The sequence below is a fragment of the Athene cunicularia genome (assembly GCF_003259725.1).
Source record: "Athene cunicularia isolate RWA chromosome 5 unlocalized genomic scaffold, athCun1 chr5_part1, whole genome shotgun sequence".
Classification (NCBI taxonomy): domain Eukaryota; kingdom Metazoa; phylum Chordata; class Aves; order Strigiformes; family Strigidae; genus Athene; species Athene cunicularia.
This window is the reverse complement of record NW_020799101.1, coordinates 18,892,375-18,912,935: the sequence shown is the minus strand read 5'-3', so window position 1 is coordinate 18,912,935 and position 20,561 is coordinate 18,892,375. Positions and strand designations below refer to the sequence as shown.

General features: G+C 37.2%; 1 protein-coding gene across 1 annotated transcript in view; it reads left to right on the top strand.

Moving 5' to 3' along the window:
* The first annotated feature begins 300 nt into the window (after positions 1–300).
* TDP1 (tyrosyl-DNA phosphodiesterase 1) overlaps positions 301–20,561 on the top strand; it is a 44,897-nt gene continuing 24,636 nt past the window's right edge. The window contains exons 1-11 of the mRNA XM_026849867.1: positions 301–1,261; positions 2,760–2,803; positions 3,463–3,518; positions 4,537–4,633; positions 6,743–6,777; positions 8,938–9,030; positions 10,655–10,825; positions 12,353–12,431; positions 14,132–14,317; positions 15,113–15,161; positions 18,155–18,221. Of these exons, the coding sequence (XP_026705668.1) occupies positions 673–1,261; positions 2,760–2,803; positions 3,463–3,518; positions 4,537–4,633; positions 6,743–6,777; positions 8,938–9,030; positions 10,655–10,825; positions 12,353–12,431; positions 14,132–14,317; positions 15,113–15,161; positions 18,155–18,221 (1,466 nt within the window). The 5' untranslated portion in view covers positions 301–672. The remainder of the gene's footprint in view (positions 1,262–2,759; positions 2,804–3,462; positions 3,519–4,536; positions 4,634–6,742; positions 6,778–8,937; positions 9,031–10,654; positions 10,826–12,352; positions 12,432–14,131; positions 14,318–15,112; positions 15,162–18,154; positions 18,222–20,561) is intronic.

Genomic DNA, 20,561 nt, shown 5'->3' with positions numbered 1-20,561 from the left:
ATATTCTTTTTGAGATCACTTGCATACTAGAATAGAAACAGAACTTCCAGAACTACATTAAGCCATACAATTTGTCCTGTATCTGCCTGTGAGTACAACACATGATTTCTCCCAATAACTTTTTGTTAAGATTTTTGTACAGCTACAGAATTGTATTAGTCAGAACTAAAATTGCCCAGCTGCTACTTGAACCAAAAATAACTAGATTTTTGAGAATACATGTTTATTATTAGGACATGCGATGTGGAGGGCGGCGGAGGGGGGCCGTGGGCCTCCAGAGGCGGCCGGCAGGAGCGGCCCTGGCTCCAGTCCCCGCTCCCGTGTCCCCTCAGCAGAGCGCGCTAGGCCCCTAACTGTTAGGGTCGGGATGAAAAATATTTGTGTGATAGGAATGATTATTTTGGCTCGAGAAATGGTTTCCTCTACGTGCCCCTGTCCTGGCCCCTTTTCCGTGTGCAGATTTCCACCATAGCGGCTTCTCAGCCGATGGCTGCTCCCGTTGCACGTGTTTCTTTGTTTCCTGGGCACAGAAACAAATAAGCTTTGTGCGCGGGGAAACTTTTCCGAGTCAGAAGTTGCATGGAGATTCTGCCAGATACGAAAAACGAAGCTCTCTAGTAATAAGCAAATGGAAAGTAGGAAGGGAAAAAGACTTGAGCGTAGCAACAATGCATGATTTTTGTTTGGTGTTATGTTTTTTTAATCCCTAGGAACATGCTTCAGGAAGGTGCACATGGAAAATGGACAGTATCTAGCAGCGATGAAAGTACAGAAGAGAATTCTGATAGTGAAAAACCCTCTACATCTTCACTATTGGATGCTGCACGTGGTAGAACAAGTGGGCCACAATATCCATGCTCTGAAGCTAGGAAAGCTGCTCACAAGAGAAAAGCTTCTCCTCTGAAGCTCGGTGATAAAAGTTTTTCTACAGAAACACCTCCAGCAGGAAAACAGAGAGCTAGCCAGGAAGGCTTAGGCTGGTGTCTTTCTAGTAGTGATGAAGAGCCTGAAGATCAGGAAAAGCGTGGCCAAAAAGGAACACAGAAAGAAGAAATATGTGAAACACCGGAAGAACGTGCTCTGAATCTTTGCAGAGATGATGAACTCTCAGAGAGTCAGCAAGCAGAGGACTATAATGAAACACTCAGTGAAACCCAAGATACCTGGGATTTGTTGAATGGCGGGAACCCTTTCAGGTTTTTTCTCACTAAAGTCACAGGGATTGAACAGACCTATAATTCTGGAGCCCTGCACATAAAAGGTGAACAAGTGGCTTCTACGGAAGTGGGCTTTTTGGAGACCTATTTGCAAAAGAATGCTTATATTTAGTTTGTGGGTTCTTTAAAATGCATATATTCTTTGAGGTAGCTGGGGTTTCATATTCTAAATGTGCAAATTGTAGGAATTGGTTCTGTTATCTTTGCCTTTCTCTTCTAGAAGTGAAGTGTATAAAGCATTACTGTGCTGATACTGATCGTCTTGTAACTTCTGAGTTTATACTGCACAAATCTAATGTGCATTTAGTCAGGGCAAGCTTCTTATTGCTGCCTTCTCTTTGAGTTTATCTGGGGAAAACTGCTTGCCTTCATGGCACTTAAAGGACTGTTTTTTCTTGGGTGCCTAACCATTCTCCCTGAGTTCGCACTTGTTTTAATGCTCCCAAGTGTTTTGGACCTAGGAATTCACTACTGATGCAGTGCAAGATAGTACTTCTGAAGTTCTGTGGCTTGGATTCGAGGGCCCATTTCAGTTCTAATAGAAATGAGTATAAGTCAAGATGGAGCGACTTTTTTGATGTACAGTACCAATGCTTCAGGAATGCTGTGTAGTTGTAGTCTGACGTAAGGGGGAACAGCTCTGTGCACCTGTAAAGATCCCATCACGCAGAAATGGAATCTCATACATCACAAGACAGAATCAGAAACAGATTAATAACAGATTTATGCACAGAAATACAATAAAATGAGGCAGAAAAAAAAAATGTAGTTCTTTGAAGGAGAATGAATGTCTGAAGACAAACAATTAGCTTGTAACTTTTCCTCAACCTCATGTGCTCCCTATGAGCCGTGATTGTTGATGGCAGTCTGGTGTTGGAGACCTCAATTGCTTTACTGCTGTATCTTTATTTGCTTTGTGAGTTCATTGTGGCTTTTGGCCTGTCCTGTCTTAGTAGTTGTTCTGCTGGGTGATTAGTTGAGCTGGTGGAGGGTCTCAGTTCTTGTTTGCTTAACCTGAAAAAACAGATTTCTGTAGAGATAAGGTATGAAATATTAATCCTAGAAGGTATTTGTAGGATATGTTTTCAAGTTGCTGCTATTCAGTTATTGAGGCTATAAATCCTCAGTCTGATTAGTTTTCTCTGTTACCGTTAATAAACTGAGGATACACGTACCTGTTGCAGACTGAGTCTTTAAGCATTAACTATGTCCTTATTGCTTATACCCTGCCACAGTTCTTCAAGCTCTCTCTATCGGGGAGATGTTTCTTCCTCCATATGATCTTGGTCTTTCTCCTAATGAGTTAAAAATTTGTTTTCTACTTTGAGAGGATTAATGGTTTTTACAAACAAGACCATAAGGGTTTCACAGGAGAAACAGTGACTTGAATATTCAGAACAGAAACTTGAATGTGAATGTCTGTTACACTAAGTCTGTGAACAATCTGTCATTTGTGCTGTGGTAGTTATCAAACTGTTCAAGATGTGAAATGTTTACTTGAACCTTTTTTTTTACTTAATTATACTTTAATGTTTTTAATAGATATTTTGTCTCCTCTTTTTGGGACTCTCATGTCTTCTGCCCAGGTAAGTTTTCTGTTTGTCAAATTAATTTCACTTGCTTATTTCCCTTTAACCCTAAACTAGAAATGCATGTTTGTGCCATGTAGCTGATACTAGCAGGGAACTTTGTTAAAATACAGAGGAAACTCTATAAATGTTTTCAACTGCATGACAATTTGGTGAAATGTAAATATCATCCCATGTTCTGTTTAGATTCAGGCAATTATAAGACTGCTTTGTCTCCTGTTTTTGAGGAATGTGCAACTGAAAAATGTGTATTTCTCTGTGTGTAAATTATTTTTTTGAAAGAAAAAAGCTTTGCAATCTAGGAATGATACTTTTGTTACTCCACAGGGCTTTTGCTGTCATTCCTGGTATAAGCACATGGCAGAGATGGTTCTTGAACCAAAGCTTTTATATTATGTGTATGTGACCTTTTATTTCTGCATGCTAAATTTTATGAAGACTAAAATATGCTTTTGAATAACTTTAATTCCTGAATTGTTAAGAGACATGAAAGAAACCATGTGAAATTCAAAAATACACCTGTTTTTAAAACGTTTTGAATGATGTAAGTGGTATTGAGTGCTGACTTTATGTAAGAAACTTTTTTGCTGTAGTTTATTGTTCTGACAAACGCTGATTTTTTTTCTTGTTAATGAGTCTGTTTTCTTATGTACAAGTTTAACTACTGCATAGATGTGGGATGGCTTGTAAGACAGTATCCGCAGGAATTCAGGTATGTTTATCTTACAATGATGAAATGGTACAGTTTCCAAATCATTCTGTTCATGCAAGTTCCTGTTACAAGTGAATGATAAACACTTGTTCGCAGTTGCAAATTACTATTACCTTTTGTTTATATGTAGACTCCTGGTCTTCCTTGTATGCTTATGCCACAGTTGTGGCTCTCTATTGATTTCTTGCCTCTTTTCAAGACTTAAGTGGCCAGAGTTCAGTATGGCTGGTTTCTGATTTTTATTAATTAACATTTAGGAGGTCCCATTGTGGGCCATGATAACAATGCAATAGATGACAGATAAAGATGGAACAGGAAGTTTTTTGCCGTACAGTTTACTGAGCCAAGAGCAAGGTAATGTAAGAGGGAGGAGGGAATGTAGGCAAGGCACAAGAAAACTATGTGAAAATTATCATGATATCAATGGATACAATATGGTTGTGGTTGCTGGACATTGTCCTGAAAGCAGTTCTTACATTTGCTTGAAATTCCTTTTTGATAATTGCAACCTACTGCAGATTGAGTGTATGATGTACAGTTTTTCTCTCCATTTTTTGCTTTTTACTAGAAATGCAGTAGAAAAACGTATTAGGAAGCAAAACTACTGCCAGAATAGACTTATCCCTCTCCTTTTCCCTCTCATTCTTGCTATCTTCTCTGTAAGGTAATAATGATTAAATTGTCTTAGATCCACAATTTATATGTCAATACTTATGAGGTTTTTTTGTCCGTTTCCAGCTATACAGACAAGATCTTGTATTATTAGTTTCTGTTTTGATGCTTGATTTACTCTGCCCTTCATGTTACCTTTTTTCTATTAAAGTTTTCTAGTGTCTTTCTCTTAGGGGTTCTATTGTAGTTACTGCTTTTTTGAGTTAGTAGGGCATATAGCACAGCAGGAAGATGGCACTAAAATCTATTGGATTTAGGGGTCAAAAGTCATAACTATAGGAAGGAATAGTTTAGACTTGATTACTAATTCACTTGATGTTTTAATAGTAATCTCCCTTTATTTAAGGAAGAAGCCATTGTTAATAGTTCATGGCGAAAAGAGAGAATCCAAAGCTGAACTGCTTGCACAAGCACGCCCTTATGAGAACATCAGCTTTTGTCAGGTAATTAACATGTGTATCACCCTTTGGTTGAGATAAAGCCATCTGTTGCACTCAAAATCTTGTTATGAATGAAGAGACACACACCTTATATGGAAAGGCAAGAATTTATTGTTATGCTTTAAGGAATATACCTATCAGGGCCACAGGAACATGGTTCCTGGACTTTTGTGATTATGGTAGACTGTCGCTCACAAAAGGTTTGCATGGAACAGCTGCCCACAGGAGTGCCATGGGGCTCACAGAAAGAGCTGCATACCTTCTCCACTAACAAATTCCACTCAAATTCATGTAATGACTAAAAAGGAAGCACCTTTTGTGTAAACTGCAGGACTTAGTCCCAGTGTCACTGTAATCTTAAATCTCATCAGAGAATTATTAATCATCTGAATATGTTTTACAGAAAATAATGTTACACATAGTTGCCATATTATCGTTAAAATTGCTGTAAGCACACTTCCTGGCGCATGCCATTTTCTCTCTGTTATGCTTATGCTCTTGGTGTCCATGAGTTGTAAAGTTACTGGCTTCAGCACTGAGGGAGTGATGTGGTTATGGCAACATGCTAATATTTCAGGGTTTTGCTGGGTGGAATATATGATTGATCATGGGGATATCTTACTCTTTGTTAGGTGGAGGATGATCTTGGAATTTTCTTCCTTCTCAGGCAGTCTGGTAAACCTGAGCTTCCTAGAAATCAGTGTATTAATGCCAGACATAATGAGTGCTCGAGGCCAGGATTTCTGGGCTGCTGGGTGCTGTGATAATCAGGTGTTATCACTAAGTTGTGGAGTAGGAACAACTTTAAGATTTCAAATAAACTAACAAAAGATTCATGGTTTTGTGTATAATATTTCCTTTTCACACACAACAAGAATTTGAATGTAATATGTCCCATAAGATAAACTTGTCAGTGCGGTTACTAGTAAGTAGCAGGGAAAAATGTCATTTGTGATAGTTTTCCTATTTGAGTATACTGCTTCAGATTCTTCTGGTAGTCTACATGCTAGTCTGCTATGTTAGCACCTCAAAATTAAATGTGTTTTGCTCTTCTCCATGCCCATATTAACTAGGCACAATGTTGGAGCCATCACTGGCTAAAATTATTTTCTTAACACCTGTAATTAGCATTTCATTCTTTCCCTAGAAATTGTGCTGGAAATACTCTTTAATAAGAGCAAAGCACATCAGTGCATTCGTTTGGCTTTTGTCCTTTTCTTTCCAATGTTAGCCATTAAGCTGCTTGTAACAGTCATTGCTTCAAAATCACAGAATTGTTGAGATTGGAAGGGACCTCTGGAGGTCATCTAGTCCAACTCTCCTGCTCAAGCAGGGTCACTTAGAACCAGTTGTCCAGGGCAACGTCCAGGTAGGTTTTGAATATCTACAAGGATGGAGACTCCATAACCTTGCATGGCAATCCATACTGGTGCTTAGTCACCCTCAGAGTAAGAAAGTGTTTCCTGATTTTTAGATGGAGCCTCCAGTGTTTTGGTTTGTGCCCATTGCCTCTGGTCCTGCCACTGAGCATCACTGAAAAGAGCCTGGATCCCCCTTCTTTGTACTTTTCCCTTCAAGTATTTATACATCCTGGTCAGATCCCCTCTGAGCCTTCTCTTTTCCAGGCTGAATAGTGCCAGCTCTCTCAGCCTTTTTCATAGGTCCCTTAATCATCTTAGTGGTCCTTTGCCACTCTGCAGCATGGCCCTGTCTCTCCTGTACTGGGGAGCCCAGAACTGGATCCAGTATCACATGTGTGGCCTCACCAGTGCTGAATAGAGGTGAAGGATCACCTCCTTTGACCTACTGGCAACACTCCTCCTGATGCACCCCAGGACACTGTTAGTGGTGCAAGGCCACATTGATAGCTCTTGGTGAACTTGAAATTCTGCTGAAGCAGGTCCAGTGAAGAGTTGTATTGCTGTCTCAAGTCTAACTTCTAGAAATTAGCACATTTAAAGGCGTTGAGGGGAAAAATAATGTATTTTGTGATCTGTCCACTAGAGAGCAGTGAAATGAAACAAAATGAAGAAGCATCTCTCTTTCTTCAACATTCTTGCGTATAGGAATGCACAATAGGAGTTTTTAATGATCAACTTTTTAATTTTATAGGCCAAACTGGATATTGCATTTGGAACTCACCATACGTAAGTAACAGCTATGAAACAGAAAGCTCCACTTCTAAAGATGTCCACAGAGTTGGTACACACAGTTGACATGATTGAACTGCTAAGTAGTGTCTAGTATCTTTATAGGATAGGAACACAGATTATTACTGCTTGTGAAAACATAATTCTGAAGGCCTAACGTATATTGATGAAAATCTAAAGTAGTATCTTTCATATTCTATGTGTATGTTTCATTTATCTACAAGTTATTTTAAAGCCATGAAATTTCATAGAAATTGCGGAAGCTTAAAGAAAAATTTCCTTAATTACTTTGTATTTATAGATGATAGGATTGTTTCAGTTTAAGGAAATGAATCGTCTATTAAGTAGATGTCAGATGTGCAAGTGAGACTTGACATTGGTGAATTGCAGGTTGTGGCTTAATACCAAAAGTGTAACACAGACTTGATCAGTCAGTGGCAAGTTGGACACAACACTGGTTTACTGCTCAGTTTTTGCAGTTAACTTGGAGGATCTGGAAATAATTACTGAATTTTGGGTTCTTCAAATAAAATGCTTAATTTGATACTATAGAAGTGTCACAAAGGCAATTTTGTGGACTGCAAGATACAAATAACAGATTTATGTCTTGTAGCAAAGATCTTTGATTTCAGGGCACTGCACTATTTTTTAATTGTTTCATATAACTTGTTCTATAAAACATGACATTACGTTAAAACATTGTAAAACAACATTAAAGCATGCTGACCTCTTCATTGCCTGTTGGGAGATGAATATGCAAATAAAGGAAAGAAATCAGCATTTTAAAAATGAGTCTTGCTTTTCCCTCAGGTTTAGTAAGGGACATAAAAGGAATTGAGGTTGTTTTTCAAATTGATCATTTTTAAAGCTTTAGCTTTTTTTCACTTAAGCAGTTCAGGTGGAAGCACTCATTCTCTGTATGCTCAACTTCAGATTTTTTTTTTTTTTTCTTCCACCACGCTTTGGGATAAATAAGTGATAGTGATGTTAAATGTTACAGTTCTTTAACTATGTATTTCAAAGGGTTGTTCCAAGTAGTGTCCTTCTGAATGCACATTCTGCTGCAGATGGAACACAAGTGAGTGGCAGGCCAGTAAATCAGATCTTGGTGGGTAATGAAACAATTTAGTTCCAAAAGAAACTTAACAGTTTTTACCCCATCAAATATAAAGATTTAAATTCATGCTACTCCTGTTGTATGATATAAAACTTAAATTGCACATCAGTGATTTTTTTTTTTTTTTGAAGTAGTGATGTTTTGGTCATTTATCACTTCTGTATACTTTAATCTTAAACCTTATTTTGCTGTAAAATACTTATTTTACTGTCAACTCAATTTGTGACTAGATTGAGGCATAACACACATGGGGAACTATTTAATAGTTAGGGAGTCTTGCATATTGCATAAACTATGCAGTAAGCACAGGAGGGCATGTATGGGTACTTTAACATTAGTGTGCTGAATTCTAACATTAAAAGCAGAAATTACTGAATAAGTCATTGTCTAAATTTGAGCCTGAGATGATTTGCATAGCATTATCTTGCCATGGGACAGCGATGAAGATAAGCATGTTTTTTCCTTACAGCTTTCATTCTTTGGTTTCTGTGGGAACCATTTCATCCTTCAGGGTCATATAGATATGCTGTCTTTACACAACTACTGAAAACTTGTATAATAAATTCTGAGCAATTGTGTTACGAAAAACAATCATTTTTAACTTGGTTACTAGTTTTAAAACTTGTTGGTGCTGTATCTTGTGTTTACCTTCTATTTTAAAAATTGTCTGTTCATCTATAAGCAAAGGCCTTTTAGTGTTCCTTAATTCTTATTTTAACTGTCTGCAAAGGAATAAGTTTTATCTGAAAAACTTAGCAAATATAGAAAATGTTCTGCAAGTATTCATTTTTGCATTGGGAAATCAGTTAATGGGATGTTAAACTGTACTCTAGAATATATTGTATGATGATACTGACAAAATATGTAGGTATAATCTAATGACTGACATGTGAATTTAACATGGCCATGAATTGAAGTCTGAGTGTACCATGCAGAACAAATATTTTGAAAAGAATTATCTTGGAGCATTTTAATGAATTGTTAATTTATCTCCTACTCTCAGTGTACTTGAAATAGATGAAATTATATTTTTTTTTAAGGAAAATGATGTTATTGTTATACGAAGAAGGTCTTCGAGTTGTGATACATACATCCAATCTTATTGCTGAAGACTGGCACCAGAAAACTCAGGGGTAAGCAATAATCTGTAGCAGGTGTATGTTTACTTTAATACATTCCATAGGTATCTGCTACCGCTGGAGACAGGATACTAGGTCAGATGATCTGGTGCTATGAGTCTTACCCTCCTAAGATAGAGCTGTTCTGCAAATAAAAAAATTAAACCTAGAATGGTGATAGCTGACTAAGCCTGAATTCTGCTTACTTTCTGCTGTAAATAAAATTGTCCTGAGCTGACTGTTGGCCTAAACTTGATCTGACTGTTTTAAGATATTTTATTATGCCATGCTGTCTCTTTATGATAAAACTACCTAGCTATAAAGTACTCTATATAAATCTGAAGGAGCTATTTAAAAATTGTCTTAATAGTGCAAGAATAATGTGAACATGCAGATGTTCTTCTGCTGTGACTGTATCTAGAATGTAACCTGATAAATTCTGGGCACCATTGGTTCCTTAATACAGTAGATGACTTAGTAGCCACCCAGTATCCTTCCCTTGGATGGAATTTTCTTCCTGTTTTTTTGGTAGTTTTTAAACTTAACAGCTAGCTTGGGACATAGTTTTGTTTACAGCACAAAAGATAAGACTGAGATGTTAATATACAAGGTCCCTCAACCTCTGTTTGTCTTGGCTATTTTTATGGGAGCATTTTTTAGTTAGATCTCCACAGTAATTCAGGGTATAAGAATTCTTCATCAAAGTAATTGAAAATGGCTTTTTAGAACTTACTGTCACCTCTACATCCATTTTGCTGCCATTAAAAATGACAAGGTTTTGAGGCTTTTCACTTGTCCGAGACAAGCTCTTATAAGGGTTTTTAAGTGGCAGAAATACAACCACCGATTTTTTGTCTTTAAATCTTTTACTTAGGGATGGCTTTAGTATCTCTTGGCAGTCAGCTTTTTCAGAAAGCCAAGAATGCAGGAAAATACCTATTTGGGATGCTTAACAAGTTGTCCTATATACTTGTCAAACATGAAAAACATTTTCTTTTTGCACTCTGCAGTAATATGCAGTATCACCCATATGAGGGTTCATGGTTTTCTGTTTCATAGGCTTCTGACTTACAAAGGATCATATTAACATGAAAAGTTAATAATGCAGAATCTTTGGTTTCTATGGCTACAATAATGTGTGACTGGAAAGAAATGCCAGATGTTTTCCCTGTGTAGTGCCCACCCTATTTTATTCTGATGGAAGTTTTGAAGAGCAAGTTATTGTGGGCTACTCTTCAAGCTATGCAAAACTTTCAGACACTAATTGGTGTTTTTCTCTATCGTTGTGCAAACCAGTAGCTTAGCAGAACATGTTGCAGTGTTCTATTCATACAGAAAATCTTGATGAAAGGACTACTGGGTTGGTAAGTCTGAGCCTGGCCCGTTTAACAGTGCTTAAAGCTGTAAACATATGCATGGATAAGCGTGTTGATATTGTTGTTTTCATTTGAAAGTATTAGTTTTATGGTACTGAGTATAAGACCTGATGATTAATTGTAAAGCAAAGGCAAGTCGCTTTATAGTTAGTAACACAATAAATCTGTCTAGTATTCACTTAGGACCTTCAGATGTGCTTTAATCACTTACTAAAGCCATGTGTTAACGTGTGGTGTCCCTGTTTTTGTGGCTTTGTTTTTAGAATATGGCTAAGCCCTTTATACCCAAGGCTACCTCAGGGAACAACTGGTTCTGCTGGTGAATCTGAAACGAAATTTAAGTCTGACCTAATAAGTTATCTGATGGCTTACAATTCTCCTGCACTCAAGGAATGGATAGACCTGATTCAAGAACATGATTTATCAGAGACAAGGTATGTTATCTTGTGTTTATAGTAACTTGCATGCTTTTTTTCCAAAAAATTAAACATTCCTGTTAGGTTCTGTTAGACCATGGGTTTGTTTTGTATACTACCTTATTCCAGACTTCAGTGTTCAAACATGTCTGACTTTAGGCAGTTCTAAAAATCTGTTTTATGCAGATTATGTTGAATTAACCAACTTCTAGTTTTATAAACATACATTTTAAAGGAATGAAAAAGGGTTCATCAGTAAGTTGACAGAAGGTAGCTGTAAGTAATAGGGATTCAGATCTTCATTTAAGTCAGTCTTAAATATTTGCTCCGATAAAATTACCAGTGGAAAAAAAACTGCATTGTATTGAGTTTGTCATGTAAGAGGGGATCATATAAGTAAAGGTTGTAATGGGGATTTTGTTAAGAATAGGCTTCTCTGTGTAGGACAAAGTTCAATCCATGTACATAGGCACAGAATTTTGCCTGTTACAGGCACAGATTGTGTCTATTGTGTCTCCAGATTGTGTCTCCAATTCACATTGCTGATACTGTTTAAAATAATTCAGATGCTTAATTCTAATAGATACATCCTGCATTTCCACTGAAATATGGTATTTACTTCAAAGTGTAAATCTCCTTGGCTGCTTAATAGCAGTTTTATAAACTGGCAAAAAATTGTTGAAAACAAAAGCTGAAAAAGGTCATAAACTGGTGGAAATAGACTGAAACCTCGTCTATTTTAATACATTCAATAAAAAAAGCATTTTTTCTTTAGTCTTTTTTTCTTTACCCCCTCATACCTTGTATGTACTTTATAGTCAGGTGAGCTAACAGCCTGAGCTGCTGTTCTTACTCACTTGGTTGTCTGTCTGAGCTTGGACAGGCTGGTTGAGCCCTAGCTGATGTGAGTGTATGCACAGGTTAGGGAAGAGTCGCTGCTTAGGATAAGGATCGGTTCCTTGCCATATAAAATATGTAGGGGACATTCATTCATGGATAAAGCTGCGCATGAGATGCAGTAAGGAACAGCTGCTAAAGCATGTTTGTTGTGACTCTGCACAGGTTATCTCCTCTGCTTTCAGGACAAAGTTGAACAGGCTCTAAACCTTTATTAGGAAGACAGTTGAAGAACTGTACTTTGCATCTGAACTATTAGGTGCGCAAATGAAATCTCATACCTGAATCTGTTAATTTGGATGTAGCAATAGATTTGCTTTACTCAAAATCATGTGCCCGGTTGTGTGCCAGACAAACTATTTGCATTTATTGTCTTTGCATTTTTGTACACAGAAATAGATGCAGTTATTGTCTATATTACAGAGCAGCTTGGTAGTGCCTGACAGCCATATAGGATGCTAATAATAAATTATGCACCTGAAAATCCACTCTTCTTTACATTGTAAATTTTAGCTGAAGGATTAAGTATTTCTGATTGCACTTCTGTGTTAAATCTTGCTCATAGATTTTGCTTAAATACCTAAATACTTTACAAACCAAACCACTCCAGAGCTGCAAATAACTTAGTCTTGTTTTTTCTTTATGTAGAGTGTATCTGCTTGGTTCTACCCCTGGACGATATCAAGGTAGTGATAAAGAAAAGTGGGGTCATCTTAGGCTTAGAAAGGTACTAAAACTATAAACATTTTAGTTAATATCCTTTTAATTTTAAATATAATTTTGGAGAGCATTCTTTAGTTCCTTTTATTTTTTTCCAGCTATGATCAGCAATCTTTTAATACATTGTTACAGCTTAAGCAGTAATATAAACTTGAAACCTGTGACAGCATAGACTTTGCATATAATATTCCTGCCATTATTACCCTGGTCAGCTTGTGGTCTGAATTGTTGTGTGCTTACAGATACCTGAGGAGCCACCATCACTCAAATGACTTCCTGTCATCTTCTATTGATGTTTCTAACAAGCATGACACTATCAAAATCCAGTTTTCTGTGACTGGGAACCAAGTATAACCTCTTGTAAAGGCACTCAACGAGGAAAAATGTGTTGATACAGACTTCCTGCACATAGGGCACAGGCTTATTTTATTTCCTTAAACGTTAAAGGCCATTACAGTTTCTCTTTCCCTAATGATCTGGAAAAAAAAAAAAAAATCAAATTAAAAACTAGTTTGCACATAGCTGATGTCACCAATTCAGTCAGGTTTTTAGTTTCATTTACTACATTTCTAAGATCTTGATTTTCTTTCATCAAATGAATAATTAGGAGCATGGATTTTTTTTTTCCATTTAGATTTAGATAAGCCATAATGGTAAATTTTCATACAAAATTGCATATCTTAAGTTCATATGGCCCCTTCTTTTTCAGTATTTATTTACAATCACATAAGCTATTTTATGTTACCTGTTAAATGTCTCTCATAATTGGGGAGCTTTTAACCTGTACGTCCTGCTGAAGTGGCATTATTTCAAACTCCGTCATGAATTTTACATGGAATTATAATGATGTTCATGGCAAACTTCAGTAACATACAAAATGGCTTATCATGTTGGTTTCCAACACAAGGTCACTGTTTTAGACCTCCCCTTGCTTGTAAAGAGGTTGTCCTTTCTGATATGTTGTTTGCATGTTCTTTTGCCTAGTAAGATACTGAATGAAAAAATAAAACCAAAAAAGCCTTTAAAGGATAAAGATAGCCTTGTGGCAAATGTTTCTGTGATTAAAGAGATTAATTTTTTTTAAGTGACAATGCAGATAAACCTGGTGACACTACACAAGCCATTTAGTTGTGTCCTCTCAAGGGGGGAGAAGGGTAGCCACTACATACAACTTAGTATGTGTCTATATCCATCTGGTTTTAATGTGACTTGAAATTCTATTCACAACTAAAGAATTCCTCTAAAAGGATTATTTTAATTTTCTCTTCAATTGTTCTTTTATACCCTCTTATTGTAGGATTCTATTGTAGCTGGGGCTTTAGGATATGAGGGGAATTTTATGGCCAACAACCACCAAATATAAAAAGATTTAGTTGTTTAATTTATTGTGACTTCTGAAGCTAATGTTTCATGTTTTTAGGACGAGCTGCTAGCATTCTTTTTACCCATTATTTAATGGTTGGCTTTGGTGCTTTTGGATAAAACTCGTGAAGTTTGACCTTCTCTTGAAGGAACAGTGGGTTTATTTGGAAAGCCTGATGACTTTTTTTTTTATTGCAAAGTTAAGTAGATAGTATGAATGCTAATCTCTCCTACTGTCAGAAGTGAATTATAGAGGTTTTATTATATCAGAAGTGATATTGAACCACTAATTAAGGTATTCTTTCCCTGTTGAAGTCTTAACAATGTTTCAATTTCTCTCACTAGCTTTTGAAAGAGCATGCTTCCTCAATACCAGCACAGGAATTGTGGCCTGTTGTTGGACAGTTCTCAAGCATTGGTTCAATGGGAGCTGATGGGTCCAAATGGCTGTGCTCAGAGTTCCAGGAGAGCCTGGTGGCTGCAGGCAGCAGTGTGACATCTCTTCTGAAATGTGATGTTCCAATTCATTTGGTATGTCTTTTAGATTCTAGTGACCTTTATTTAACATTTATTTAATTGTTGTTTAAATCTTACTCTTTGGTTTGCTTTTAACATTAGGAAGATGTTAATGTAGTTTTCATCCTGAAATCAGAAGGATGCTACTTAGTTACCTTTACTCTTGTATGGTATACTCTAAAAATGTACAGTAATTTCCATCTGCATGACATTAAAGTATGTACAATTAATCAAAATTATATTCTCATTCTATAGCTTGTCTTCCATTGAGTTTTGTAGATGCAAAATCTAGATGTAGTACATCTGTACTACTGAGATGTAGTTGAACCTTGAGTGATAGCTAAACCAAATTATCTTCTAACCTGGTTATTAGCACAATTAAGGAGAGGAGCAGACATATCTTTATGGCAGAAGCTTGTTAAATCAAGGAGAAAATATTGTAAAACTATGCCCTTACTGTATGCTAATTGCCTCTGCATACTCATATTTGAGACACGAGGCTAAAATCTCATAAAATAATGCTAAGAGCTTACTTTGACCACCATGAAAGTGGTTGAAGCAGGATTGTTTGAGTCTTGCTAGCTGAATTTTGTAAGCTCTGCATGAGCACTAAAAGTATTAAAGACTTTTACTGGTACACAGCTAGTTTTAAGCTGTGGTGTAATTCTGTTCATTCTGAAAAATGAAGTTTCTAATGTTGGGGTTTTTTTTCTCAAGTAAGTTTTCTTTAAGGTGACTTTTGTTTGAAAATTGACAGGTTCTGTATTTAGTGTGTTATTAAAGTTACCTTTTTTCCCCTCCTCCATGAAGGTTTATCCTACTGTGAACAATGTGAGGCAGAGTCTGGAAGGCTATCCTGGTAAGCAGATAAACCCCTGTTCATTATCTCTTTGTGGTCATAATGTCCTGCAAAATCACTTCAGTAGTTGATGTTGAATGAACCTGAAGTTGCTGTCTTGCTGAGAACTTGGTGGAGTAGGTGGCAATAGAATCCTTTTATTACTGTTACTGGAGCTCTGACTCCAGCTCTCCTATTGTGAATAGAAGCAGCTTTGTGGGCATTGGTATATAATGTTCAAGTCTGTATAGCCATGTTCATATGTTGCGGTATAGGAAAAAAACAGGTCTTGCTCACTTCTAACTCAAGTCATACTTTCATTTTGGCATAAAAATCAGGTTTGAGTTTGCCAAGTTCTTGTTTTCTTTGCAGTGTCATCCTGCACATCAGATACAATGGAGAACAAGATATTTAACTACTCATTAGTCATTTTTTTAATACTGTAATATACAGTTACTCTATTCAGTCTTTCTACGTTTGTGTTTGAAGTCAGTCTATTTGTATGGAAAAGATAACCCCAGCCAACCTGAGAGAGGAAGAGGTATCGTAATATTCTGATGAAGCAGAGCTTCTGTTTCTCAAGAGCAAGCACGCAGTGGGTTACAACCATGCATACTGAGGGAGCTGGCTGATGACAGTGAGAGGCCCTTTTTGATTAGTCTTTAAAAAGACAAGGCAATTGGAAGAGATTGAGCACTGAAAGAAAGGAAATTTTTTTCTGTCTTCAGGAAGGGTAAGAAGGAGAATCTGGGGAAACTATAGGCCTGTCAGCCTTATATTGATCCCTGGAAGGGTGATGGAGCAAAGAATTGTGGAAACCAAACATAAGGACAAGAAAGTGACTGGTAGTAGTCAGCATGGATTTATAAAGGAGAAATTATGCTTAATTAACGTGATGTCCTTCTACAATGAGATGACTGGCTTGATGAATGAAAAGAGTGCACTGTTGTTTTCAATACTGTATCCTAGAACATCATTACAGACAACCTGATGAAGTGCAGACTGGATGAGTAGACAATAAGGCGGGCTAGAAACTGGCTGAACTGTCAGGCCTCAATGGCTGTGATCAGCGGCCTGAAGGCCAATTGGGGGTCAGCCACTAGTGGTGGTGTGTGCCAAGCATCGATACTGGGGGCATGCATTTAATATCTTCATTAATGACCTGAATGGTGGGGCAGAGTACACCCTCGGTGAATTTGCAAATGATACAAACTCAGGAGGAGTGGTGGTTGATTGTGCCGCCATTCAGAGGGACTGTAGAGGCTGGAGAAATGGGCTGACAGGAACCTCATGCAGCTCAACAGAGGGCAATGCAAAGTACTGTGTTGGGGCAGGAATAATCTCAGGCACCAGTACATCCTGGAGGTTGACTGCAGGAAAGAAGTTTTGCAGAAAAAGGCCTGTGAGTGCTGATGGTCACTAAACTGAAGATGAGCTACCAATGCATGCTTGTGGCAAGAAGGCTACTAGCGTCCTGGGCTGCATTAGGAAGCATGTTGCCAGGAGGTGATCAGTCCCCTCTGTTTAGCACTGGCAAGACCACATCTGGAGTGCTGTGTCCAGTTGTGGGCTTTTCAGTGCAAGACAGACATGGACATACTGAACCAAGTCCAGCAAAAGGCCACAAAAATGAATAAGGGATTGAAACATCTGTCATACAAGGAGAGGCTGTGAGAGCTGGACAAGAACTTTCCTGGGAGATGTTATCAATGTGTATATAAGTACCTGATAGGAGGATGTGAAGTGAAGACAGATTCTTTGCATGGTTGCCATTGAAAGAACAAGAGGGTATGGACATAAATTGAGATACAGGACATTCTAGTGTACCATTACAGCAAAAATATTTTCTGATGTTTAAATGGAACAGATTGCTCAGAGAGGTTGTAGAGTCTCCATTCTGGGAGATACTCGAAACCTGACAGGACAGTACTGAGCAACATGCTCTGACTCTGCTTTGAGCAGGAAGTTATTCTAGATGATCTCCAGAGGGTTCTTCCAATTTTGATTCAGTGATTCTTTGACATTTCTGAATCCATAAACGTGTTCCTGTTTTAAGCTTGATACCTGTGCTCCTATGTAGTATGAAGTAGAGCAGCTATTGAACTAACATTTGGTGGAATTTGAACATGGAGCTAGCAGGAATGCTATCAGCTCTCTGTCTTTCCTCTGAAATGAGCAGTGTTTGGACATAGCTATAAACTCATTGGCTGTAGTTTCTATATATCTGATAACTCACAGGTAAGTTAGGGTCTCTTAAAATACATCTGGTTGTCTACAGCAAGGTTGATACTCTTGACAATCAGAGATGGAATCTGTGCAATGACTCCTCACTCATTTCTCATATAGTGAAATGACTTGGTGAATTACATAATTTTGTATTTGTGCAAATGGCCAGCTCTGTGGACCCCTGCAGCTACTGCATTCATGAGCAGTAAAGCTTTTGTAACAGGTCCTTATGGTGTCTTCTAGGACAGGTTCAATGCAGTAGGTTTTTCATGTTTTCAATACACAACACTAACATAACTCATGCTGATTCTTCTTTGTTAAATCCATTTCAGGAAATCACAACATGCATTAGCCAAAGACCAAATCAATATAAATACAATTTAATCAGAGAAGTTCTTGCTTTTAAAAATAATTTTGTTTGGTTGTCTTTTTTTCTGAAAGTTGCTTGTTTTATTCCCTCCAGGTTGTATGGTCAATAATTTAAATCTGTTAATATTAAGTGGTATCATAACAAAAAATTACCCATAAACATTTATATTCTAAGAGGACTTAATTCTATAGCCTGTATACTGTTTCTCTTTTTCCTAGTGTAAATCTGCAACATAGTGTTTAGGAATTTGTTAAATTATAAGAATCAAAACAAAACAAAAAATCCAAAAAACCCACTATATACCATTTTCTGAAAGTAAGTCATGAGGATAGTACAGATAGCTTATTCCCCAAGATGCTTGCTGCTTTTTAGAATGTCTTTCAAAAAACAAATATACATGTTCTATTTTTTCCTTAAGCTGGTGGCTCACTTCCGTACAGTATACAGACAGCACAGAAACAGCTGTGGTTGCATTCCTATTTTCAGTAAGTAGAACTCGGTTGGTTTTTCTTAGACTGTGTGTTTAAACTTACAGTGAATGTTTGAGTGTTAAAACCAAATTAAGGCAAAGTGGTCAGAAGCATGATAGTCTTAAACTCCTTAAAAGCCTTTAGTTCCTTATCTGCTGGTCTTATTGACAAAACATAGTCAAAATGTGCTATTTACCTGTAAAGATGATATGGGATACTGTTGCTAATGGAGAACACGACCAGATTTTGGATTTTGTAAACTTCTATTTAAGCTTTCCTTTTCTAAACTGGAATAATGTTACTCTTTCTTCCCTTTATTTTTTTTATTTACAGTTGTATTTCACTTTCCTACTTGTGCCTCAGTATTAACAGGATTTCAGCTGAGCCACAGCAGTGTTAAAAAGGCTGGTTTTGTTTTCTGGGTGAAGCAGTCTTGCAAAAATTCTTGGTCCCTTATGGTAATAACATCTTCTGTGAAAGGTGCCTGATGTTTTCCATTAAGAACTTCTATTTTCACGTGCTACTAATTTTGTCAAATTCTAACAGTCTGACACATTCCATACCAGATGTCTCCCTCAGGCTGAATCTTTAGAAACTTAAGCATGTTTTGAGAACAATGGGAAAAGTTGTTTTGCACAGATAAATAAAAAAAAAAGTAAATCTCATAACCTCTTACAAGACCACAGCACCCTGTTCCTGTCATCAGAAACTTAACTCCTGCAGGTGGAAGTTGCTCTGGTAAGGTACTTTAGCCATGTCTAAGAATGTGTAAAGTTATGTATATATTCAGAGGGCTGAGAATACAATTGCTAGTTGCAGAGAGCATCCTCTGTCTTGGAGTGAACATGATTGCTGCTGTGAGCCTTGCTGGTCAGTGTCCAAGGCATGGAACTGGAAAAGAAAGCATGTGAGGAGGCTTTGTCTCTCCTGCCTTTGAAGTGTGCCCTCTGTAGCCTTCTTCCTTTGCTGAATGTGCTCAAACACCTTCCAAGACTTAAAGATTGTTCAATCATGATTCAAAAAGTGAGGAGATATAGAACTGGGGGTGTTTGTGCAGCCTTAATTCAGTTTCTATAAGCATATACCTCATGAGAATCTTATTGGAAGAAAAATGTAACCTATTTTTGGTTAGTCTCTTTAGTGCACAGAATGTTACTTGATAATGAGATCATTCATTGTTTTATTCCTGTTCAATGGAAAAACACCCACATACCTGTCTTGTTGGGCATACTAGGGTCCTGCTCTGGCAACAAAAGGGCTGTTTTATATTCATCTGTTGAATTGGTTGCAGTTCATGAGTTGCCCTGCATGACTGCTCTGTAGTGACAACCCAGATGCAGATTCTTACCCTGCAGTAATACAAGAGACTAGCCTTTGAAGAGAGCCTGCATGAAGCTGTTACCATAGAGCAGCTTCTTATCTGTGGTAACCTGAGAGACACAGAAAATGTTACATCCTATTTCAATAGAATTAAATATAAGATGAGCTATTTTAAAGATTTGCTGTAATGCAAATCTTTGGCCAGTAGAGCGATTAGAGGAATTTGTCTTTACCTCACTGGAAGATAATACAGAACCAGCAAGAAACTAGGAATCCTACCAGAGTTGAAAGAAGATAAATACTTCTATACTTAGAGTAAAAGAAAAGGAATAGCTCCTTTTTACAGGTAGGGAGAGATTAATGGGTTTGGAAAATGCTGTCCTATAGTCTCACCCAAAGAAATAAAACTTCTGCCCCAGGCATACAATTTTTATAATGTCTGTGGGCTGCTTTTCTATGTATTCTGCCATTTGAGTGTATCTAACCTATAATGCAGCTCTGAATTTTAATTTCTCAAAGTAATTTTCTCAAAAGAAGGTGACTATTGATTTCACTTTTTTGATCTTAGAGAATCATTACTAGACTGCTTTGTTAGATTAGCTACTGTGTAGATGGTGCAATTTGCTGTTTTCTGTCTGGCAGGATTGCTCGTATTTTCAGTATTCAGGATTAATTGATAAGGAGAGAATCGCAATGCTTAATGATTTATGTTAATTACAACTTTTGAAACAGTTGATTAGTTTTAATAGTACATAAACCATTGTATTTTAATACTAATTTTAATTGATTTTTATTACCACATGCCTTGTGTTTCTGCAGTTATCTTGTCAGACTCTTATTTTCCAAGAATGGAAGAAGTTGGTTTGACAGAGTTTGACTACTTGTTGACAAGTCGATAATCATAGCTGTAGTAGAACTTTGTGTTCTTTAGGCCTGTAGAATTTTGAACATCATCTTTCTTTTCAGTTCAAAGAACTACAGTGGTGTTCCCCTAACATCATAAAAGATGGGAGCTATAGACCATTTACACAAAGG